Source organism: Rhinolophus hipposideros (assembly GCF_964194185.1).
Source record: "Rhinolophus hipposideros genome assembly, chromosome: 13".
Taxonomy (NCBI): Eukaryota; Metazoa; Chordata; class Mammalia; order Chiroptera; family Rhinolophidae; genus Rhinolophus; species Rhinolophus hipposideros.
This window is the reverse complement of record NC_138059.1, coordinates 32,949,471-32,975,878: the sequence shown is the minus strand read 5'-3', so window position 1 is coordinate 32,975,878 and position 26,408 is coordinate 32,949,471. Positions and strand designations below refer to the sequence as shown.

The window sequence follows — 26,408 nt, the reverse complement described above, 5'->3', positions numbered from 1 at the left end:
AGAAAGAATAGCTGTTTCTTTCAGGGATTTAAACACTAGAACCCGCTTTCTTCCTTCTCATCGGACCCCCGGCAGTGCGTACTTTCCCAGTCCGGACTCGGCATCCAGCACCCGCAGCCTCTCTGTCTCTGTCTCTATGTCTCTGTCTCTGTCTCTCTGTGTCTGTCTCTGTCTCTCTCTGTGTCTGTCTGTCTGTCTGTCTGCCTGTCTCTCTCTTCTCTCTCTCTCTCTCTCTCTCTCTCTCTCTCTCTCTCTCTCTCTCTCTCTCTCTCTCTCTCTCTCTCTCTCTCTCTCACCACTTCCGGATCTCGGGTGTCTCCATTTTACGGGTCCGCCCACCTCCCTAGGGCACTTCCTAGAGCCTTTTCCTGATCACCGGCGGGGTCGTAGTGGGGATGCAGGCTAGCCGAGCGTAAGAGGTCTTCTCCTAGAAGATGTACTGAATGGATTCTCTAGCCTGAGAAGTCGGGTCATGCTGTGGAGTCGAGTTTTGGCGGTGGAGGGACAATTTCTTTTGAGCACCGAGTGAGGCACACCCGGAAGTGGAGCCATACAGGAGCTGCGCCGCCGCCGGGGGCGGGTGCCAGGTACCAGGAGGTGGAGAGGACGGCACCGTACGCTTTGGTGTGAGTGTCATGCGAGGGTGCAACAGGGCGGAAGATGGCTTCCTTCTGGCTCTGGTTCTATGGTGGTAGATTCTGCTGGGTCCTGGGAAGCGAGGGCCTGGTGTTTGGTGAAGGGGTGCGGCGGCCGTAGAGGAGCGGCTCGCACTTCATTCTCCTACTTCAAGGGACTCCCTATCTTCAGGTCGCTACCTCTCCTCTCACTCTTCGCCAGTCGAGTTGAGGGGAGTTGCATTAGGGAGGAAGTCACAGCTGGAGCACAGAGCCCACTCGAGTTTTCTGCTTTTGGGAGGAGGCGTGCGGCCACTTTGGTGGGGACTGTTGCCTTTCGGCCTCATGAACCCCTCCTGAAAAGTGCTTTTTCCTTCGTTGTACCATCGACTCATTACTTATAATATTTCTGTCTTTTACCTCCTTCAGCTTCTGACTTCGACTCCTCTGAATCTTAAAGGATGCTGGAGTCATACGTGACTCCAATTTTAATGAGCTATGTGAATCGCTACATCAAAAACTTAAAGCCTTCAGATCTACAGCTTTCACTATGGGGTGGAGACGTGGTTCTCAGCAAGCTCGAGTTAAAGTTGGATGTGCTGGAACAGGTAAACTATAGCTGTCATTGACTGGAAATATTTTCAGCTTGTTTATAAGTAATACATTGTTTCCTACACTTTGACTTTATGCTTTAAAAACTTATTTTTTATGCTAATATATTTTGGGCTCCCCTGAAACTAGAGACCTTCCTTTACAGTTTTTTTTTTTTTATGGTTTATTAACTGGTTTGATGGTTTGTTACAATCGGCTTCCCAAAAGTTGCCTCAGCAAATAGGAAAACAATCAAATTGTTCTTGTTGTCAGAATTGCCCAGCCTATTTACTCAAATCTCAAGCCTTACTGAATATGCTAATTTACATTGTAAGATTCTGTATGATACTAGAGAATAATACATTCCTGTTCTCTGTTTTGGGGGGAATAGGGGAATCCGAAAGACAGCAAGATCTTGAGGGAAGTTCTATCTCTTAAGTAGGAAAGATGACATTACCCATGGCGCCCTCAGAGTGTCAAGTAGACACAGATTGAGAATGCCAGCAAAATCAAAAAGTCTTTGTTAATCACTTCTTTTTAGTTTTCTTTTAACCTGAGAATGCTCTGATGCAAATGAACTGTAACTTCAAAGTTCATATACTTATTACTTCATTTAGTACATCATTACTAACATCTGCTAGGCAATTCTGTTAGTCTTGAGGATAAAAATTATCTGTGGAAACTCAGAAGAGTCAGAGACCAACAGCTTTTTTAGGAGATAAAGACAAATTTATCTGAGGGTGGTAGTAATCAACAATTTTTAGTTATATTTCACTACTTCCTCTATTAGTGAATAATTTAGAGTTAACATTAAGAAATAATACTCTTGGCTCCTTCCCCTTTCTTTCTCCAAGGTTAATTATTTTTATATATATGGTATATATAGGTATACAGCTCAGTTTTTACATGTGTACATACCTGTGTAACCACTATCTAGATCAAGAAATAGACTGTTTCCTACACCCCAAATGTAGGGTGTGCCTCTTTGTAATCCGCTCCTAAAACAGGTGACTGCTATTCTGACTTCTATTAACAGAGGTAAGTATTATTTGTTCTTGAACCTTAAATGGATTGGAATTACTTGTGTCTGGCTTCTTTTGTTCAACATTAAGGCTAAGATTAACCCATGTTGTTGCATGAGTGGTAGTTTCTTCTTTGTATTGGCTTATTGTATCCATTGTTTAAAGAGTCACAATTTGCTCATTTATGTTTGTATTGATGTACATTTGGATTGTTTGTGGTTTTGGCTCTTATGAACATTCTTATATGTGTATTTTGGTGAATAAAGGTATTATTTTCCATTAGGGGTATACCATGTTTAAATTTAATGGATATTGCCAAATAGTTTTCTGGAGTGGTTGTACCAATTTACATTTTCACCAACAATGTATAAGGGTTCTAGTTACTTCACATTTTTGTTATTATTTGGTATGTTCACTATTTTAATTTTAGCCTTTGTGGTGGGTGGGTAGTGGTATCTTGTAATTTAAAATTGCATTTCCCTAGTGATTAATGATGTTGCTCATGTACATGTGCTGTTCATTGGCTATTTGGATATCCTCTTTTGTAAAGTTTCTAATTCTTTTGCCTTTTTTAAAAAAATTGTGTCTTCTTTTTCTTATTGATGTGTAGGAGTTTTTTGTATATTTTGGAAATGAGTACTTTGTCAGATACTTGTTTTGCAGTATCTTCTCCCAGTATGTGGCTTGTCTTTTGGCTCTGTTAAGGGATGGCCAGTTAGCTCAGTTGGTCAGAGTGTGGTGCTCTTAATACCAAGGTTGCCAGTTCGATCCCTGCATGGGCCACTGTGAGCTGTGCCCTCCTTAAAAAATAAATAAATAAAAAATAAATAAATAAAAAATAAATAAAATAAAAGTATTAAAAAAAAGTGCCTTTTGATGAATGGAGTTCATATTATTGAAGTCCAGTTTATCAGTTTTTTTCTTTTTTTTTTTGAGGACATGGGGAATTGTTTCTTTTTTTTTTTTTTTTTTTTTAGTTTATTTATTGGGGTGACAATTGTTAATGAAATTACATAAATTCAGGTGTACAATTCCGTATTACATCATCAATAAATCCCATTGTGTGTTCACCACCCAGAGTCAGTTCTCCTTCCATCACCATATATTTGATCCCCCTTACCCTCATCTCCCTCCCCCCACCCCCCTTACCCTCTGGTAACCACTAAAATATGTCTGTGTCTATGAGTTCTTGTTTCTCATTTGTTTGTCTTGTTTTTGGTTTATATACCACATATCAGTGAAATCATAGGGTTCTCTGCTTTTTCTGTCTGACTTATTTCGCTTAGCATTATATTCTCAAGATCCATCCATGTTGTCAGAAATGTTCCTATATCATCTTTCCTTAACGCTGAATAGTATTCCATTGTGTATATATACCACAACTTCTTTATCCATTCATCTATTGAAGGACATTTTGGTTGTTTCCATGTCTTGGCCACCGTAAACAAAGCTGCAATGAACATTGGAGTACACGTGTCTCTATAGAGAAATGCTTTTATATTTTTGGGGTAGATACCCAGGAGAGCGATTGCTGGGTCATATGGTAATTCTATTCGTAATTTCTTGAGGAACCTCCACACTGCCTTCCATAGCGGCTGCACCAGTCTGCATTCCCACCAACAGTGTATGAGGGTTCCTTTTTCTCCACAGCCTCTCCAACACTTGTTGCTATTTGTCTTGTTGATGATAGCCATTCTGACTGGGGTGAGGTGATATCTCATTGTGGTTTTTATTTGCATTTCTCTGATGATTAGTGATGTTGAGCATTTTTTCATATGTCTATTTGCCATTTGTAAGTCCTCTTTAGAGAAATGCCTCTTTAGGTCCTCTGCCCATTTTTCAATTGGGTTGTTCGTTTTTTTGTTGTTGAGTTTCATGAGTTCCTTGTATATTTTGGATATTAGACCCTTATCGGAGGAACTATTTTCAAAAATCTTCTCCCATTCAGTCGGTAGCCTCTTTATTTTGTCGATGGTTTCTTTTGCTGTGCAGAAACTTTTAAGTTTCATATAGTCCCATTTGTTTATTTTATCTTTTACTTCTATTGCCTTTGGAGTCAAATTCATAAAATGCTCTTTGAACGCAAGGTCCATAAGTTTAGTACCTATGTTTTCTTCTATGCAGTTTATTGTGTCAGGTCTTATGCTTAAGTCTTTGATCCATTTTGAATTAATTTTGGTACATGGTGACAGATAACAGTCCAGTTTCATTTTTTTGCACGTGGCTATCCAATTCTCCCAGCACCATTTATTGAAGAGGCTGTCTTTTCTCCATTGTATGTTTTTAGCTTCTTTGTCAAAAATTATCTATCCATATTTATGTGGTTTTATTTCTGGGTTCTCAATTCTATTCCATTGGTCTATGTGTCTGTTTTTCCGCCAATACCATGCTGTTTTGATTATTGTAGCCCTGTAGTACAAGCTAAAGTCAGGCAGTGTGATACCTCCAGCACTGTTCTTTTTTCTTAAGATTGCTTTGGCTATTCGGGGTCTTTTGTGGTTCCAAACAAATCTGATGATTTTTTGTTCTATTTCTTTAAAAAATGCCATTGGGATTTTAATGGGGATTGCATTAAATCTGTATATTGCTTTGGGTAATATGGCCATTTTAACTATGTTGATTCTTCCAAGCCATGAGCACGGAATGTCCTTCCATTTCTTTGTGTCATCTTCAATTTCTTTCAAAAATGTCTTATAGTTTTCAGCATATAAATCCTTCACATCCTTGGTTAAATTTATTCCTAGGTATTTTATTCTTTTTGCTGCAATTGCAAAGGGAATTGTTTTTTGTATTTCTTTTTCTGAGATTTCATTGTTAGTATATAGGAATGCAATGGACTTTTGTACGTTGATTTTGTAGCCAGCAACTTTACTGTATTCATTGATTGTTTCTAACAGCTTTTTGGTGGAGTCTTTAGGGTTTTCTATATATAGCATCATATCATCTGCAAAGAGTGATATTTTAACTTCTTCATTCCCAATTTGGATGCCTTTTATTTCTTTCTCTTGCCTGATGGCTCTGGCAAGGACTTCCAACACTATGTTGAAAAGCAGAGGTGATAGGGGACAGCCCTGTCGTGTTCCTGAACGTAGAGCAAAGGGCTTCAGTTTTTCACCATTAATTATGAGATTAGCTGAGGGCTTGTCATAGATGGCCTTTATTATGTTGAGGTATTTTCCTTCTATACCTATTTTATTAAGTGTTTTAATCATAAATGGATGTTGTACCTTGTCAAATGCTTTTTCTGCATCAATTGATATAATCATATGATTTTTGTCCTTTATTTTGTTTATGTGATGTATCACATTGATGGATTTGCGAATGTTGAACCATCCTTGTGCCCCAGGGATGAACCCCACTTGGTCATGATGAATAATCTTTTTAATGCATTGTTGTATTCGATTTGCTAAAATTTTGTTTAGGATTTTTGCATCAGTATTCATCAGAGATATAGGTCTGTAGTTTTCTTTTTTTGTGTTGTCCTTACCAGGTTTTGGTATCAGGGTAATGTTGGCCTCATAAAATGAGTTAGGGAGTACTGACTCTTCTTCAATTTTTTGGAAGAGTTTGAGCAGGATTGGTATTAGATCCTGCTTGAAGGTTTGGTAGAATTCACTAGTGAAGCCATCTGGTCCCGGACTTTTGCTTTTGGGAAGGTTTTGGATGACTGATTCAATGTCTTTACTGGTGATCGGTCTGTTTAGGTTTTCCAGTTCTTCATGGTTCAGCCTTGGAAGGCTATATGTTTCTAAGAACTTGTCCATTTCTTCTAGGTTATTAAATTTGGTGGCATATAGTCCTTCATAGTATTCTTGGATGATCCTTTGTATTTCTGTGGTGTCCGTGATAACTTCCCCTTTCTCATTTCTGATTTTGTTAATTAGTGTCTTCTCTCTTTTTATCTTAGTGAGTCTAGCCAAGGGTTTGTCGATTTTATTAATTTTTTCAAAGAACCAGCTCTTTGTCACATTAATTTTTTCTATTGTGTTTTTGTTCTCTATTTCATTGAGCTCTGCTCTGATTTTTGTTATTTCCTTTCTTCTGCTGATCTTGGGTTTCACTTGTTCTTCTTTTTCTAGTTCTTTGAGGTGTAACATGAGGTTATTTATTTGGGATTTTTCTTGTTTCTTGAGATAGGCCTGTAATGATATAAATTTCCCTCTTATAACTGCTTTCGCTGCATCCCAAAAATTTTGGTAGGATGTATTTTCATTGTCATTTGTTTCTATATATCTTTTGATCTCTCCTCTAATTTCTTCTTTGACCCAGTCGTTCTTTAAAAGTATGTTGTTTAATTTCCATGTATTTGTGTTTCTTTTTCCTTTCTTTTTGCAGTTGATATCCAATTTCAAAGCCTTGTGATCAGAGAATATGCTTGGTATGATTTCAATCTTCTTAAACTTGCTGAGGCTGCTTTTATGTCCCAATATATGGTCTATCCTTGAGAATGTTCCATGTACACTCGAAAAGAATGTATAGTCTGATGTTTTAGGATGAAGTGCTCTATATATGTCAATGATGTCCATTTCATTTAATGTGTCATTTAGGGCTGCAATTTGGTTATTTATTTTCTGTTTGGATGATCTATCCATAGCTGTCAATGATGTATTTAAGTCCCCTAGTATAATTGTGTTTTGGTCAATTTCTCCCTTTAGTTCTGTTAGTAGTTGCTTGGTGTATTTTGGTGCTCCCTGATTGGGGGCATAAATATTGATGACTGTTATGTCTTCTTGTTGTATAGTCCCCTTTACCATTATGAAATGTCCATCTTTGTTTCTTGTTATCTTTTTCACCCTGAAGTCTGTTTCATCTGATATCATTATGGCTACACCTGATTTTCTCTGGGTACCATTTGCTTGGAGTGCCAATTTCCACCCTTTCACTTTGAGTCTATGCTTGTCCTTGTAGCTGAGATGTGTCTCTTGGAGACAGCATATGGTTGGGTTTAGTTTTTTGATCCAATCTGCTACTCTGTGCCTTTTTATTGGTGAGTTCAGTCCATTTACATTTAGGGTGATTATAGATACGTGAGGATTTCCTGTCATTCTGTCTTTAGTTTTCTGGTAAGGCTGTGTCTCCATTGTTTCTTTGCCTTTTTGTTGTTGTCTATTATTTCTGTGTGGTGGTATTCTATGATGTTTCCCTCTGTTTCTTCTTTTATTACAGTATATATTTTAGTTCTGGATTTTTTTTGAGTGGTTACCCTTAAGATTATGTAAAAGAAAGTTTGATATTTAGAGTATTCCATTTTCTTCATCACGCTTACTTTCTCCATTCCCATATTCCGGTTCAGGCCTTTACGCTCCCCCTTTTTATGTTTCGGTTGCCACAAATTGTCCCTGTTGATGGTGGTCTAATAGCCTCCTTTAGTATTTCTTGTAGTGCAGGTCTTGTATTAGAAAATTCTCTCAGCTTCTGTATGTCTGGAAAGGTCTTTATTCCTCCTTCATATCTAAAGGATATCTTTGCTGGATATATTATTCTTGGCTCATGATTTCTCTCTTTCAATAGTTTGAATATTTGGTTCCACTCCCTCCTGGCTTGTAGAGTTTCTGCTGAAAAATCTGATGATAATCTAATGGGCTTTTCTTTGTAGGTTACCGTCTTCTTTTCCCTGGCTGCCTTGAGGATTCTTTCTTTGGAGTTAATTTTAGATAGCTTGAATACAATGTGTCTTGGAGATGGCCTGTTGGGATTGAGGTAATTAGGTGTTCTATTTGCTTCTTGGATTCGAGGATCCAGTTCTGTCCACAAATTTGGGAAGTTCTCATTGACAATTTCTTTGAGTATATTCTCTGTTCCCTTCTCTCTTTCTTCTCCTTCTGGTATGCCCATTATTCTTATATTGCTCTTTCTGATGGAGTCAGAAAGTTCTTGTAGAGTTCTTTCGTTTCTTTTAAGTCTCAAGTCTCTTTTTTCTTCCATCTGTGTAATTTCCAGGGTTCTATCTTCGATGTCACTGATTCTTTCTTCCATCTGGTCAACTCTACTACCTAAGCTGGTTATTTCATTCTTAATTTCTTCTATTGAATTCTTAATCTCCAGAAATTCCATTTGGTTCTTTTTTAAAATTTGAATCTCTTTCGTAAAATGCTCATGTTGTTCTTTGATTGCGTTTCTGAGTTCATTAAATTGCCTTTCTGTGTTTTCTTGCATCTCTTTGAGGTTTTTCAGAACTGCAATCTTGAATTCTCTATCATTTAAGTCACATATTTCCATATCTCTAAGTTCCTTTTCTGGAGACTTTTCACTTTCTTTTTGAGCTGTCTTGTTGCCTTGGTTATTCATGGCAATTACTGATTTATTATTTCTCTTCCTAGACATCTACAGGAGTGGCTTCTTCAACAGGTTGATAGGAAGAGGTCTCTCTGACACAGTAGTGCTATACTTTCTCTGCACTTTTCCAGCTTCTCACACAATGGGGGGATTCCCTGGGAGACGGGCCTCTCCTCTGTTAACAGTTCACCTGGGTCATAGGGCGTCACGTCCCTGTAGGGGTGCGGAGAGCTTTTGAAGTTCCAAAGCTCTTTCTGCACCAGATTCAGAGCCCGTATGTTTCAGCAGTTCTGTTTACTCCTGCAGGGATCCGCCCAGATAGGTGGGGCCAGGGGCGGGGTGGGTTGTGAGAGGTGGCCCAGAGCAATGGCGGCGACCACCACCACAGCCTGTCCTGCTTCCACAGCTCCCTCCCCTTTGCCGTAACTAGTTGGGCTGCAAATCTGTGTCTGAGGTCCACAGTTCTCAGAACAGCAAAGATCCTGTCCTTGTGATCCGACACTGCTACTTTATCGCTTCTAGCACGGGGCAGGTGGGGGCGGGGCGAGCTCTGGGAGGGTAGGGAGGGGCGGCTAGTCTCAGTGCCTAAGGCTTCCGTTCTCCGCTCCGCAGTGAGGGCTTAACCACAGTTTTCAGCCTTCTTCCCTCAGTCTTTGCTCCGAGGTCTGCCGTGAACGTTGGGTTCAGCCGTGTTATATGCTGCCCCCTCAGCCCTGTGGGCCGTAAGCGGAGCCCTAGCAGTCCGAGTCCTTCCCTCTCCCGCAGCTGCGGTAGTTCCGGGAGCAGCGGGCTCCCAGCACTGAGCTAGGTCTTTGTCCTGAGCCCGCGGGGCTCCGTCCCACACTTCTCCCTTCCCTCCTCCCCCGCTCGCGCGATTCACCCACCTGGAGGTGAATTCAGTAGTGGACCTCTTCGTCTTGCCTGTCAGCTGTGCAGGGAGTCCTTTGTGGAGTTATTGTTGTCCGATTAGTTGTAAATTCCAGGGGAGCTTTACAGAGGCTCACCTCACGCCACCATTTTGATCCCGGGTCCCAGTTTTTTTCTTTATAGTTAGCACTTTTTATGTCTTTAAGAAATCTTTGCTCATTCCACATTTGTAAAGATACTCTCCTGTTTTCTTTTAGAAGCTTTATTGTATTATATGATTCATTTTAAAATAATTTTCTGCAATTGTGAAGTAGAGCTCAAGATTCATTTTTTTCTATTGATAATTAATCCACACCATTTATTGAACCATTTTTCCCGACTGAATTGTAGTAAGACTTTGTTGTAAATCAGGTTGTCATATGTGTGGATTTATTTCTGAATTCTTTATCTGTTCAGCGACCTATTTGTCTATTCTTGTGTCACTACCATATTGTCTTTCACGGTAAGTCTTGATATCTCATGGTATAATTTCTACAACTTTGTTCTTTTTTCCTTCAAGATTGTAATAACTATTACAGGTCCTTTGCATTTCCATATACACTTTAATTTGAGCTTGTATATTTTAGAATTTCCCTCAAATAGGGAAACCCATTGACCTTTTTAATTGAGGTTACATTGAATCAATAGATTAATTTGGGAGGAAATATTAATATCTTATTAACATGTATTGTCATTGTATTGAGTTTTTAACTCATGTACAGGAATTACTTTCTATATTTTAAGGTCTTTAAATTCAGCAATTATTTGAAAGTTTTCAGAGAGGTTTTGCACATATTTCATTAATTTTTATCTCTATTGGTGTTATAAGCAGCAATTTTTTTAAAAAAAATTTGTTTTCTAAATATTTGTTATGAGTGTTTAGAAATACAGTTTATTTTAGTACATTGATCTTCTATCCAGTGGCCTTTCTAACTTGTCTAATACTTTTTGGTGGGTTCTTTTGGATTGTCTCTGTACACAATCATGTTGTCAGCAAATAATGACAGTTTTTCATCTCTCTTTCCAGTGATCAGACCTTTACATTTTTTTTTTCGTTATTACACTGTGCAGTAGAGATCTTGAGAACATTCTTTTTTGTTCTCAACTTCAGTGGGAAAGTTTAATATTTTCCCGTTAAGTATGTTGTTAGCTATAAATGTTCTTTATTGGGTTAAGGAAATGTTATTCTGTTCCTAGTTTTCCTATAATTTTTTAGAATCATGAATGGATGTTGAGTTTTATCAAGTATTGCATTTAATGAGTTGATATCTGAGTTTTCTATTTTGTTAATGTGGTGAATTATATTAATTGAATACACAGATGGAGTTTGCATTCCTGGAATAAACCCCGCTTACAGTGTACTGTCTTCTTTATATGTGATTGGATTGGATTTGTTAAATTTTTAATTTTATTGCATCTATATTTATAAGTGATACTGGCCTGTGATTTTCTTCTCTTGTAAAGTCCTTATCAAGCTTTGATTATCCTAAATATGTTGCCTTCATTAAATTATTTGGGGAGTATTTCCTCTTTTTATAAAGGAAGAGTTTAGTATTCCATTGTATGGATATATGTACCTCATCTTCTTTATGTACCAGTCTTCTGTTGAAGGACGCTGGGTTGTTTCTATGTCTTGGTCACTGTGAATAATGCTGCAATGAACATAGGGGTACATATATCTTAACGAATAAATGTTTTCAAATTTTTTCGGGTAGAAAGCCATGATAAAAGATGAAGTACTGGCATTTGCGACAACATGGAAGGAACTTGAGAATATCATGCTCAACGAAATAAGTCTGATGGAAAAAGTCAAGAACCATATGATTTCACTCATGTGGGATGTACAACTGAAAGCCACAAATGAACAAACAAGACAAACAGAAACTCTTAGACACAGACAGCAGTATAGTGGTTACCAGAGGGAAAGGAGGTTGGGGGTATGTAGAAGAGGGTAAAGGTGGTCAAATATACGGTGATGGAAGGAGACTTGACTTTAGATGGTGAACACGCTATGCGCTATACAGATGATGTATTATAGAATTGTATGCTTAAAACCTATATAATTTTATTAACCAATGTCACTACAGTAGGTTTACTAAAATTTAAAAAAGAGTTTGCGTAAGATTGGTATTATTAGTTTTTTCTTTTTATTATTTGATAAAATAGACATAGCAAAATTTACTGTTTTAACCATTTTTGATTGTACAGTCTGGCATTTATTATATTTATATTGTGTAACCATTACTATCATCCATCTCCTTTTCAATTTCCCTTCTTGAACCTTTACATCCATTAAGTAGTAACTCCCCATTCTTGTCTCCCAGCTCCTGGCAACTACCATTTTACTTTGTCTCTGAATTTGACTACGTACCTCATATAAGTGGAAACATACAATATTTATCTTTTTGTGACTGGATTATTTCAGTTAGCACAATGTCTTTAAGGTTCATCCACGTTGTAACATGTGCCAGAACTTCTTTACTTTTTAAGACTGAATAATAATAGTCCATTGTGTGTATATATGACATTTTGTTTATGCATTAATCTGTCGATGCACATTTGGGTTACTTTTACTTTTTGGCTGTCGTGAATTGCTGCTGTGAACATGGGTGTACAAATATCTGTTTGAGTCCCTGATTTCAGGTTTTGTTTGGGTATATACCCAAAAGTAGAATTGCTAGATCTTATGGTAATGGTATGCTTAATTTTTGAGGAATTGCCATACCACAGTGGCTGTACCCTTTTATATTCCTACCAGTAATGCACAAGAGTTCCAATTGCAACATGTCCGCGCCAAACTTGTTATTTATTTATTTTTTTATTATAGCCATCCTGAGCGGTGTAAGATGTGGTTTTAATTTGCATTTGTGGTTTAATTTGCATTTCCCTAATGATTGGTGATTTTGAGTATCTTTTCATGTGCTTATTGGCCATTTGTATATCATCTTTGAAGAAATGTCTAAGTCCTTTGCACATTTTTTTTATTTGGGTTGTTTTTCTGTAATTGAGTTGTAGGAGCTATTTATATATTCTGGATGCGAGTTGTAGGAGGTATTTATAAATTCTGGATATCAGTCCCTTATCAGATATGTGATTTGCAAATATTTTCTTCCGTTGTGGGTTGTGTTTTGACTTTGTTTATAGTGTCCTTTGATGCACAAAAGTTTTAAATTTTGAGGTCTAATTTACCAATTTTTTTCTTTTGGTGCCTGGACTTTTGTTGTCACATCTAAGAAATGATTGCCAAATCCAATGCCGTGAAGCTTTCCCTGTTATGTTTTCTTCTAAGAGTTTTATAGTTTTAGCGCTTATGTTTAGGTCTTTGATCTAGTTTGAGTTAATTTGTTTTTTTGGTATAAGCATCCAACTTTATTTGTTTTTGCGTATTTGTTTTGATATCCAGTTTTCTCAACATTATTTGTTAAAGACTGTCTTTTCCCTGTTGAATGATCTTGGCATCCTCTAAAATCAATTGGCTATAGATGTGAGGGTTTATTTCTGGGCTCTCAATACTCTTCCATTGGTTTTTATGTCTTTCTTTATGTCTGAATCAAGTTGTTTTGATTACTATAGCTTGTAGTATGTTTTGAAATCAGGAAGTGTGAAATCTCCACCTTTCTTGTTTTCTTAGCTTTTTAAATATTGGGTAAAATTAATCATCAAGTCATGTGGGTCAGGAGTTTCTTTTTTTGTTGGAAAGTTTTTAATTACTGAGTTAAATTCTTAAGTAGATTTAGGACTGAGTATTTAGGTTTTTATATCTACTTTTGTTAGTGGTTAGTTATGTTTTCCAAGGAATTTCTCAATTTCCTCAAAATCAGGGATTAGAAACAATATCCTGGGCATAACTAGTAAAATTGTGCTGGACTTGGAGCACAGCTGTTGTCATTCATTTGCATGTTGTCTATGGCTGCTTTTGCAAACTAAAACCGCAGAGTTGAGTAGCTGAGACAGAGACTGCATGGCTTGTAAAAGCCTAAAATATTTACTGTCTGGCCCTTATTGAAAAAGGTTGCCTGTCTCTTCTCCTAATTGTCATATTTAAAGCCATAAAGTTGTTTTTTTGTTGTTCAATTTAAAGTTGACTAATTTAAATAAAACATATATACGATGTGTTGTGATATCCTTTTTTTATTCCTGATATTGGTAATTTATGTTCTCCTCATCAATATTGCTAGGGTTTTATTAATTTTATTAATATTTGCAAAGAATCAACTTTGTTGATTTTTCCGTCTATTGTATTTTTGCTCTCTTTGCCGTTTTTTTTTTTTTTTTTTTTGCTCTTGTTGTCATTTCTTTCCTTCCACCTCTTTGGATTTGATTTTCTATTGTTTTTTTCCTAGCTTTCTTAGGTGGATACTTAGGTCATTGATGTTTTTCAACTTTTTTCTACTCAAATATATGAATTTAATGCTATAAATTTCTCTCTAATAATCTAACTATCGCAGAATTTTATATTTTTTCATTATTCAGTTTGAAAAAAATTTTCTTTTTCATTTTGATTTCTTCTTTGATCTTTAAGTTACTTAGAAGTGTGTAGCTTAATTTCTAGATGTTTGGGGGAATTGCTAATTATCTTTCTGTTACTGATTTCTAATTTAATTCCACGGTGCTCAGCACAATTCTTTGTATGATTTCAATCCATCATAATGCATTACTCAATATATGGTCTTTTTTTGTAAATGTTGCATATGCAATTTATTAAAAACTGTATTTTGTAGTTGCCATATTTTTCCATGTTAATTGCTTTAAATTGGTTAATGGACTTTTTCAGGTCTTATTAATCCATATAGATTTGCGTTGTCTGTTTGTTCTAATAGTTACCAAGAGAAGTATGTTAATGTCTGCAACTATAATTATTGGGGACCTGTCTACTTCTTTTTTTAGTTTTGTCAATTCTTATTTTATATATTGAAGTTATGTTATTGAATGCATGCAAATTGAGTATTGTGATATCTTACTCTTGAATATACTTAAAAGAATAACTCTGAAATGTGCCTCTCTTTCACTCTAGTAGTTCTTCTTTCCTTGAAGTATTTTTTTTAATTAAATTGGGGTGGATATTGGTTAGTAAAATTGTATAGGTTTCAAGTATACAATTCTATAATACACCATCTGTATATTGCATTATGTGTTCAACACCCAAAGTCAATTCTCGCCTTGAAGTCTTTTTAATTATACTATTTAAAAAATTATTTTACTTGCTATCTTAAAGATTAAAAAGTGCATATTTGACTTATTAGTGTTTACTTTAAATTAGTACTTTCATCATTTCTTGAATAATCTTACAAGAATTTAACTGCATATAGTTTCCTCCTTCCCTATCTCTTCTTGGTATTGCGGTCCCTAGTTTTTTTAGCAATGAATTATCTCAACATTTGTTTATTTGGGTATGACTTTATTTTGCCTTCCTTTTTGAAGGTTTATTATGCTGGATATAGAATTCTTAGTTGGCAGTTATTTTTTTTTGTTATTTGAATATGTCATCTCACTACCTTCTTGCCTTTATTTTTTGTAATGAGAAGTTAACTGTTAACTTACAAAGAGTTTCTTTGTATATGACAAGTTGCTTTTATTTTTCTGTTTTCAAGATTTTCTTTTGATCCTGTCTTTTAATATTTTTACTATGATGTGTCTGGTTGTGGATTTGCTGATTCTTCTGCCAGCTCAGATCTGATGTTGAACTCTTTTAGTGAATTCTTCATTTCATTTATGGTACTTTTCAACCCCCAAATTTCCCTTTGGTTCTTTTTTTCTATTTAATTATTGATATTTTCTGTTTGATGAATCATTGTTGTTATATTTTGTTTAATTATTTCTTTTATTTCTTTGAACATAATTATAATAGGTGTTTTGAAGTCTTTGTGTACTAAGTCCTACATTTGAACACCCTCAGTGGGGTTCTCTTGACTACTTTGTATGCTTTTCATGTTTTGTAATTTTTTTGTTGGAAACTGGATATTTTGGATATGTTACAGCAACTCTGATTTCTGATTTCCTCCCTCCAGAGGATGGTTGTTATTGCTCTGGGTTCTATTTGTTTAGTGACCTGCCTGGACTAAATGTGTGGTGTCTGTTTCCCCCTCCAACTCCTTTTCTCCCCCCCCCGCCCCCCCCCCCCCGGATTCTTTCTAGTTTTAGTACTGGCTTCCTATGGATTACCCATGGGTCACTATAACTTAGTTGTCAACCACTGATTGGTTACAGGTTGTTTAACCAGTAAGGCTTTTGCTCTTTGGCCTGGTATATATGTGTATATATTGGATAGTGCTTTTAAAGTTCAGGGAGTTTATAAGTTTGATTCGTTTTTTTCAGTTACTGTATTTACAAGGCCTCTTGGTCAATAATGAACAAGTAGCTTGTTAGGGCTCTCTATTGTCTTCTCAGTAAGCGCATCTTGGCATATGCATGTATCTTTCCAGACTACCAGGGCTATGTGAAATAATAGCAAGGCTATCTTTAGCTGTCCTGTTCTCTGGATCTTTCTTGTTAATTTTCTGGCTGGCCTGCTCTTTTGTTGCATGTACCAAATAATAATGTTACCTCACTTCTAGCCTTTCCTTATCATTCCTGAGATTTTGGTTGTTTTGACAACAATGTCCAGTTTTGTCATTGCTTTTGGGGAAGAGGATTCGCCAAACTTGTAATGCAGAATTCCTGAAGATATCTTATATTCTTCTTGTTTGTGGTGGTAAAAACCACATAACATAAAATTAATCTTCTTAACCATTTTTAAGTGTAGAGTAGTGTTAACTATTTGCACATTGTTGCTCAACAGATCTCTAGAACTTTTTCATCTTCCAAACCTAAACTCTGTACCCATTGGACAACTCCCTTTTCCGTCTTCTTTCAGTCTCTGACAACCACTGTTCTATTGTTTGTTTCTGAGAATTTGGCTACTTTAGATACCTCATACAATTGGCCTCATACAATATTTGTCTTTTTGTGACTTGCCTGTTTCACTTAGCAAAATCTGTGTTGTAGGATGTAACAGAATTTACTTTTTTTTGTAGACCGAATCTACTTTTTTTCGTGTATGTATGTACCACATTCTCATTATCCATTTATATTTTGATGGTCATTTAGGTTACTTCCACCTCTTGGGTATTATGAATAGTGCTGTAATGAACATGGCTGTGCAAATATCTCTTTGAGATACTGCTTTCAGTTCTTTTTGGTATATACACAGAACTGAGGTTGCTGTATCATATGGTAATTTAATTTTTAATTTTTTGAGGACTGTGCAATACAATTTTCTATAACAGCTGCACCATTTTACATTTTCACCAGTAGTGCACAAGAGTTTCAATTTCTTTACATCCTTGCCAACACTTGTAACTTTTTCTTTTCCTTTTTTTGATAGTGCCATCCTAACAGGTAAGAGATGATATGTCATTTTGGTTTTGATTTGTATTTCCCTGATGATTAGTGATGTTGAACATCTTTTCATATACTTGGCCATTTGTATATGTCCTTTTTTTATTTTTTATTAAAAAAAATTTTTTTGGGGGGGAATATAGGGGGACAGTGTGTTTCTCCAGGGCCCATCAGCTCCAAGTAGTTTGTGGAGGGTGCAGCTCAGCTCCAAGTCCAGTCACCGTTTTCAGTCTTTAGTTGCAGGGGGCACAGCCCACCATCCCATGCGGGAATTGAACCGGCAACCTTGTTCAGATGTCGTGCTCTAACCACCTGAGCCATCTAGCCACCCCTCCAGGAGCTCAACAGCAGCTTGTTGTCTTCGATCTGGTTGTGGAGGGCGCAGCTCACTGGCCCATGTGGGAACTGAACTATCAACTCTGTTGTTCAGAGCTCCCGCTCTAACCAACTGAGCCATAAGGCCGCCCTGTATATGTTCTTTTGAGAAATGTCTATTCAGGTCTTTTATCCATTTTAAAATTGGATTTTTTGTTGTTGTTGAGTTGTAGTTCCTTATATATTCAGATATTAACATCTTATTAGATACATAGTTTGCAAATATTTTCTCCCATTCCATAGGTTGCCATTTTACTCTGTTGAAATTTTTTTTTCTGTGTGAAATTCCTTAGGTTCTGTGTAGTCCTATTTGTTTTTGCTTTTGTTGTCTGCTATGTTCATTTTTAAAGTATCCCTTCATTCCATGTTGGAATAGTTTCTAATAGCCTACCTAGAATTCTTCATTTTTGAGAGTTCTTCAACCCTCTTCTTAAGTTCTTTGTTACTACCCTGTTTCCTCGAAAATAAGATCTAGCTGGACAATCAGTTCTAATGCGTCTTTTGGAGCAAAAATTAATAAAAGACCCAGTATTATATTATGTTATGTTATATTATATTACATTATACCTGCTCTTACATTATAGTAAAACAAGACCGGGTCTTATAGTAAAATAAGACTAGGTCTTATATTAATTTTTGTTCCAAAAGATGCATTAGAGCTGATTGTCTGGCTAGGTCTTATTTTCAGGGAAACACGGTAATGTCCTTTGTATAGTCATAGATGTTCTGGTTTTAGGGATACATTTTCAGTGTATTTCTGAATAGTTACTAATTAATAAAATATTTTTAAGTTGTAGATTGTATTTTGAGAAGAAAATAATTTGTGGTTATCTTAGGTTAGGGATGGTCTGTCATTTTAGGGATGACCTATTATAATAATCAACATTTGCGTTTTGCCTTTTGTAAGGCATACATGTGTTCTCATTTGGTATCACAACAAGTCTATGATGAGGAAATGGAAACAGTCTTGCTTATACTCAGATGATTAATACGTGTTGAACTTCAACTGGATTTCCCACATGGGCAATGTGGTTCAAAATTCCATGTTGTAATATAAAGTCCTGCCTCTGGTGTCAGTGTTTCGTTAGTACCACATTTCCCCGAAAATAAGACTTAACCGGAAAATAAGCCATAGCAGATTTTTCAGGATGACGTCCCCTGAACATAAGCTCTAATGTGTCTTTCGGAGCAAAACTTAATATAAGACCTTAATATAAGATCTAGAGATCTGTTGAGCAATATATTCTTATTTTCAGGGAAACACGGTAGTTCAGTTGATTAGTAGCACTCCGATGGTACTAAGGTCTTGAATTTGATTCTGATGTCTTTTAACTTTTCCCTGAGAAAATCCAGTTTGGCCTATGGACTGTAACTTTGCTAGCCATTTCACAAATTATCATTATTACACAAATCAGGGAGTGGTAGAGGTGGAAATGTTATTAGCTCACTGTCCAGATAGATGCATTTAGAAAGGCTTTCAGGGCTCATAATGAAAGTATAGATGCAGTATAATTGTGGTTAAGAGCAAGGGCTTAGCATCATATTTTCCAATTTTGAGTCCTGGCTCTTGTAGATGAGTCGTTTTGGGAAGTTACTTGACCTTTCCATGCCTTATATTCAATTATTTTTTTTAAAGATTTTATTGGGGAAGGGGAACAGGACTTTATTGGGGAACAGTGTGTACTTCCAGGACTTTTTTTTTCCAAGTCAAGTTGTTGTCCCTTCAGTCTTAGTTGTGGAGGGTGCCGTTCAGCTTCAAGTTGTTGTCCTTTCAGTCTTAGCTGTGGAGGGCGCAGCTCAGCTCCAGGTCCAGTTGCCGTTGCTAGTTGCAGGGGGTGCAGCCCACCATCCCTTGTGGGAGTTGAGGAGTCGAACTGGCAGCCTAGCCCACCGGCCCATGTGGGAATCCAACCGGCAGCCTTTGGCATTAGGAGCATGGAGCTCCAACCGCCTGAGCCACCGGGCTGGCCCATGCCTTATATTTTTTGTCTGTACTTACCTTTTGGGGTTCTTATAAGGATTGAATAGTTCCATGCAGGTAAAGTTCTTAGAACAGTGTCCGGTACAGAGTAAATACTCAGTAAACATTGTCTTTGTTATTGACACAGAACAAAATAATCAGTACCATTTGATTCAATACTTGAAATTATTGTATCTATAATGTAATAATGAGAAATATTTAAAAATTGTGATATTTGATTATAATAGAGAAGTAGAAATAGATTTTTAGTATTCTATCCTTTAAGAAAACTTGTGAAAACATACATTAAGTCCATACATCTATAATAATAATAATAATAGTTAGCATCTATTCAAGCTAAGTGCATTTTACAAATTAATTAGTTTATTCCTCAAAGATACTGTGCTTATACAAATTTTACAGATAAAGAAACTGAGGCACAGATATATTATACAAGTTGCCCACTGTCATTGGGCTATTAAGTAGCAGAGGTAGGATTTAAATCCATGTCTGCTGGCTCGAGTTATTATTGGTCTTAACCGCTTTGCCATATTGCCTATATATAGTTAGCTATATTGCTGCTATTTTGCTAAACCAAGTAGGAGGGCAATTGTTGGATGAATGAATAAGTGTAACATTTATCTTAACTTTCACAGAGTTACAATAACTATAAAAATGTTATTGAAATACAATTTAAATACACTTTATTTTTTTTTTTCCTTGGTTGACTTGTAACAAAAATTTTACTGGGAAGTGAAACAAATTGGTATAAAGTGATTATAGTGACAGTTATGTTTTCATTTTAAATATTCTTTTGAATAATAATGGAAACCAGTCAGAAAACATTTCAAATTTATGACCAAATTATATTCAGGTGCAATCTTTACTTGTAAAGCTTAATTTTCTTTAATGTTGATCAATTTTTATTTAGTCAGGTCATTTTTTCTTCTGTATTTTAACCCCCTTTTCAAGTTACCTTACAATCCTATTCTAGCTGTAGTTTAAAACACATTTAGAAGTCATATTTTTGGGTGGAGATTTTAAACAATATACCTTGCGGTTATCTCAATACTACTGCTGTCCACTGTGACTACTACCACCACCACCATATATGAGCCTTTGTCATGTATTAGGTATTGTATATTTTTTCCTTTCGGCAGAGTAAGAAACTGAGGACTAGACAGGTTAAGTAGCTTGTTGAATATAACTTGCACAATCAGTTTTTGTAGGTTACCAAGTCATTTGATACTACTTTTTGATGAACAATAATTCCCAAACTATATTTCTGTTGGAAATTTCATTTCTTTTAAAGAATTTGAATATTAGAATGAAAAAATATTCAGCACTTACTAATTTTTATTTAATATTTTGTGTTTTAAGGAATTGAAATTACCATTCACCTTTTTGAGTGGACATATTCATGAATTGAGGATCCATGTACCATGGACGAAACTGGGTTCGGAATCAGTGGTAATTACCATCAATACAATGGAATGCATTTTGAAACTTAAAGATGGAATGCAGGTATGAAATTATTGAACCTAGTTGTTTATATTAACCAATTTTATTGTTATTAGTGTTTGATATTTCTTTAACTTTTGGGATATGTCAACTTTCACATAAATTAATCTTAGCTTATATACTTATTTTTTTACATGACTAAAGTAACAATTGAAAAAGGGTGTTCTTAAATGTGGATAAAATATCCTCAGGGATATTTTCATACTGATTTCACTCACTTATCTCATCATGGCCTTAATAGAGATCACGTAGATTGCTTATTACCCATGTCCACTAGAAGTGGGGCCTGATTGTGTCCAACTTTCAGGTGAAGATTTTTGAATATTTGCAAAGAAACTGCATGATATTTAATTTACATGACATTTCTAAATGAGGTGAAAATTCTCACTTTATTTTTTTGGAATATAGAAATATATTGAATCTGCCTTTATATACCAAATTTCATTGTTGTCTTTGAAGTTTTGGCATCAGAAACTAATTTTTTTCTGACTTATTTACTACTTCTTTGACTCATCTTACATTTTTTTAGTGTCTTTTTTTTATTTTTATAAAGGTGTAATATTGTACTTAAGGAGTTTCTACCTAAATTTTCTAATCTAAGAAGTGAATAAGTATGGACAGCAGCATAATTGTGATGAATTTTTTTACTTTCATCTTGGGGAAAAGTAGTGTCTCTGTCGTTTCACTTTTATCACTTTTTCCTTAACCCACATTTAACTTTCAGTTTTAAGGGAGGCTTTCTGGAGCCAGATGAATTGAGGAGAATTAGTAAATTGATTATTTTCGTAAGTACCTTAAGGCAATATTAGGGTTTTCCACTGTCTTAAATACGCGTATAACTTAAATCTGTGTGAGATTAACTAAGGTTATTTATGAATTGTTAAAACCATTCGCTATTTTAAGTAGATACTTTGAGTGTCATATCAGTCTACTGGGCACAAATCTTTTTTTCCTTTTATGAAATCTTTGATTCAAACCTGTATTATCCAATTTAACTTAACTAATGTAGTTCCTGGAAGTAAGTAGACCAATGCTATATAGTACTGCCATGAAAATTTATTTTGTGCACTTTAAATATTTGGGGGATTGAGTTAGAAATCTATAGATAGTTGTATTGCAACAAGTTTTATTTTACATTTATATTTGGTAATACTTAAAGGGTTCTGAATAATCATCTGTTCTTGGAATTTAATTAAAAAAAAAAGTCTGGACTTGGTTATGCCACCCATGCAGTGCTCCATATTACAAGGAAAAAAAAAATCCAGACACTAAGTAGTTTTTCACTGGGAAGGTGGAATTTTCAAGGCCAGATGTCCCCATAAGAAACACATTTTAGAAAAAGCAAATTGCAACTAATTATAGAGGTTGCAGAAAAAGATTTGTAACACATGATTTAGTGCCACCTAGAACTAATATTTGATATTGGACCATGCAGATGGCTACTGCAGGAATGATCGGATTTCCTGCTTGCATGGTATTTGAGACTTGAATTTTCTGGTGTGTACAGCAAAAGGTCAAAGTGTCATGATTGTAAACCACTCTCACAACAACTATTTTTTACAGATGTGTAAAATTTTGAGGTAGAAAGGATTTTTGAGAATTGCAGTTGACATTTGGACAAATTATTCAGCAGTGTACACCCCTGGAGAGTAATACTTGCATTTATGCTAGTGATTGGAATTAATTTCTCAGTAAGAACATTATAGATGAAACACATTTTTAAAGTTTATTTTACTATTTTAAGCATTGATTAGTAAAGTAGGAAATTAAGTTAAAAAATTATGCATGTACTAGTAAACTGAATAAATTTTTTCAAGTTATTACATTGTAGAATCATAATTAAAAGACTTATTTTCTAAATAAAATTAGTTTGGGACAGTAGGTTAAATTAAAGGGGCTTTTAGTGTTATAGATACTAATCTGTTAAAAGTAATACTATTAATATATAAAAATGTAATAAAATACAATGTAAAAGTTAGAAATCTGAGGTTTAATTCAGAAAAGATCATTGCAAAAATATATTGCTAAATGTCTTGATAGTAGGCATGTTTAATTTGTAAAGTTTAATTTAATTCTGCCAGCATTTACTGATTTCCCACTCTTCAGGAAGCAATGCACTTCAAAAGCATTGCTAAGATTTTTATGTAATTTTCTCTGCAAAAGACAATTAGGGAGATAATTTATAATGATTTGAGTGTGACTCTAGAGAAAATAGTTATATATACTGCCTTCACATATCTTTGTAATCAGTTTTAATTATAGAGTATTTTTTCAATGAGAAGGTGACCAAGTTGTTGTTTTAGGTTAAATAAAGGCCACCTTGATGTTCACTCTGAATTATTTTTAATACAATGATATTTCACTCAGAATATATTTACGAACCTTTTGCTCTTGACTCTGACATATCTGTTGTCGTTCGTAGTGCAGATGTAGGTCCTGTAGAGTCGTGACTTGTGAACTGTTGTTTTTCCCCTTTGGACTTCACATACAGAATTTGATTTATGAAATATATCACCAATGGTCCAGGTCTGACTTGTTTGTTTATTTAGCCAGTTTAGTCTGCTCTAGCATAATTGAATAAATACTTGTGGACTCAAAACACAGCTCAAGAACGAAAACATTACCAGTAACTTACATTTAATTATGTGCTCTTCTCCTTTTGCATATTCTTGGCTTGCTCAGCCTCTGTGGGTTTCATTTGTAAAATAGGGCAAGACTTGCTACAAAAATCTTTTATTCCATGATTGTGTACGCTTTCTCTGCTCACTGTGTTTAACAAGTCTTGCGAAAAGCTTCTTCAACCTAAAGAGAGTAGTAAATTTATTTTTAAAGTACTTATTCTGGTCTTTGTACCACCTAGAAAGTAAACTAAAAATCTTTCAGCCTAATAATTATAATCATTTGCAAGGCTATTTATACAAGTAATTTATTATTCATAAAAATATTAAAAATACCTTTTGCACCTAAACCAAAACTTTAAAATACCATTAAAAATTTGAGATAAAGAACCAAGCTTTTTGTTAATGTATGTGCTTTTAAGCCCTGGTTAATGCTTGGAGTTACAGGAAAATCTTGCCTGACCTCTTTACTTGCATGTTTTGGTGCTATGGAAAACCGATACTGGTTTAGGTAATCAAGTCTCAAAGGGAATATGGAAGTATAGAAGCCTGTGTTGAAGCTCAAATTGGAGGAAGTGTTGGTAGGTCTATTAACAATATTTATGCCCCCCGCCCCCTTTTTAACACTTTAATTCTCTTAAATGAGGCTGGATTAATCTAATTGATTACTGCTGTGGTTTGAATGTGTCCCCTTAAATTCATATGTTGAAATTCTAACTCCCAAAGTGGGGTCTTTGGGAGATGCTGAAGTCATGAGAGTGGAGCCCTCACGAATGGGATTAGTGCCTTATAAAAGAGGCTCTAGAGCCGTGGGCCAACTGCGGCCCATGATCCATTGTTAATTGGCCTGCAGCAAATTCCAAAAATATATTTAGTTTACTTAAATAAACCAGGTGAGGCAATATGTACTTCACCTCGAGTGAGTGGCGCAGCTGTTTGTGTATTTTACTGCATGTGGCCCTTGGTGAAAAACGTTGAAAAAAGTTTGGACACCCCTGCTCTAGAGAGATCCCTATTCCTTCTGTCATCTGAGGGAGTGAAAAGGCACCAGCTGTTAACCGAGAAGGGGCCCTCACTAGACCATGTTGGCATCTTTGAGCTTGGATTTACAGCCTCCAGAACTGTAAGGAATTTCTGTTGTTTATAGGCTACACTGTTTGTAGTATTTTGTTATAGCAGTCCAGTCAGACTAAAACAACTACCTTTTCAGAAATTCAAATGTGGTTCAGAAATGCTGACTTAGGCTGTGGAATTTATTGTACTGTTATTGATTCCCTCACTTTCACTGTTATAGGTTAATGATGGTGGTGAGATAATAGCAGATAACATAGTCTGTAGCCTCCTTACATAAAAAGTGAGAACTAGAGTTTCCTATAATTATGGGTAATGTCTTTACTCCCAGTAAGGAACCACTTTACGTTGTGAAGGGGATGACTACTCTGGTACTTTCCCTGAGTAACAGCTCAGAAAAGCTATATAATTGTTAATAACATTAATTATAATAATTTCACATTATTTTGATGTAGTGGAAGAATGTCTTATAGATAGTGGCTAAATTTAATTTCCAGCCATTGGCTGGATTTGCTGTCTATAAATTTTAGGCCTTGGGTTTGAGTTCTTATTTCTGGTGGTATAATTACAATGATGAAGTAGGGTTGGCAAATGGGGCATCTGACCTTTTGTGTAAAGAAGGTGAATGGAGGTTTCAGCAGAGGATGAGCTAGAAGTCCCCGAGCGTGTTTAGTAAGTAATCTGCCCTGGTAATGGACCAGATAGAAGAGTGAAGAAGTTGTGCAGTCTCAAACCCAAGTAACATATAGCAGTAGAGGATGAATAGTAGTAGCTGTAAATATCCATTTACATCCTCAGCTGAGAGAAGGATAAACCAATAACCATGTCTGTGTGATATAATATTTTGTGCGTTGGTGAAGAAGTTTTGCATTTGTGAATCTGATTTAGGGATTTGTACCAAGCAATTCTAATAAGTGAAGTATTCAGTTAATACTCAAGTATAGCAACATTAGGTTGTTCAGAGCCCTTTCTACTTTTACTCTGTATCTTGAATTTTCCAAAATATATTTAAATTTAAAAATATCTGATATTATCTTCTAAGTCTGTTTTGAGATGTTGTATAAAGGAATAGATACCTTTGGATTGCACTGTGAGTGCAACATTTTATTTACTTTTTTTTTGGTTATTGGTTATATTTCTTTTTAAATTTATTTTTTCCAGCTTTATTGAGGTAAAATTAATAAATTATATATATTTAAAGTGTATAACATGATTTAAGTATACACTGTGAAAGGATTCATACCATTAAGTTGATTAATACATTCATCATCGCAAATAGTTATATTTTTATTCTTTGTGTTTTTGGTGAGAAGGCTCCTTTCAGCAAATTTCAAGTATACAATACAGTATCAATAATTGTAGTCACCATGCTGTACATTAAATCCTCAGAATTATTCATCTTAGAACTGAGAGTTTGTGCCCTTTGACCAATTTTGCCGATTTCCCCTAGGCCCTGGAAACCATGATTCTACTCTGTTTCTATGTGTTTGACTTTGTTTTTTTTTAAAAAATATTTCACATATAAGGCATATAATAAACATTTTCCTTTGGCTTTTTTCACTCACCGTAATGCCCTCTGGGTTCATCAATATTGTCACCAATGGCAGGATTTCTTAATCATAGCTTAATATTCCTCTGTGTGTGTGTGTGTGTGTGTGTATGCACATACAAGTATGAGTATCTACACCACATATTCTTTATCCATTCGTCCATCGCTGGATACTTACGTTGTTTCCTTATCTGGGCTATTGTGAGTAATGCTGCAATGAGCATGGCAGTGCAGTTATCTCTTTGAGATAGTGATATTATTTCCTGTGTATACATATACCCATAAGTGGGATAATATGCTGCATAGTATGGTAATTCTATTTAAAAATTTTTGAGGAACCTCCATACTGTTTTCCATAATGACAGTAGCGATTTATATTATCACCAAGAGTATATAAGTGTTCCCTTTATTCAACATTTGTTATCTCTTATTTATTAGGTTGGTACAAAAGTAATTGTGATTTAAAGGTGAAAAATGATTGCAAAAACTACAATTACTTTTGCACGTACCTAATATTTGGTAATAGCC

The 26,408-nt window shown here is 35.5% G+C and overlaps 1 protein-coding gene across 9 annotated transcripts in view; it reads left to right on the top strand.

Moving 5' to 3' along the window:
• The first annotated feature begins 370 nt into the window (after positions 1-370).
• Positions 371-26,408, top strand: part of VPS13B (vacuolar protein sorting 13 homolog B) — a 765,148-nt gene continuing 739,110 nt past the window's right edge. For all 9 annotated transcript variants that reach the window (XR_013994784.1, XR_013994785.1, XM_081070819.1 and 6 more), the window contains exons 1-3: positions 371-626; positions 1,044-1,222; positions 20,502-20,645. Coding sequence is in view for 7 of the 9 variants with exons in the window: in XM_081070819.1 (XP_080926945.1) it covers positions 1,076-1,222; positions 20,502-20,645 (291 nt within the window). In the remaining 2 variants the exon portion in view is untranslated. The remainder of the gene's footprint in view (positions 627-1,043; positions 1,223-20,501; positions 20,646-26,408) is intronic.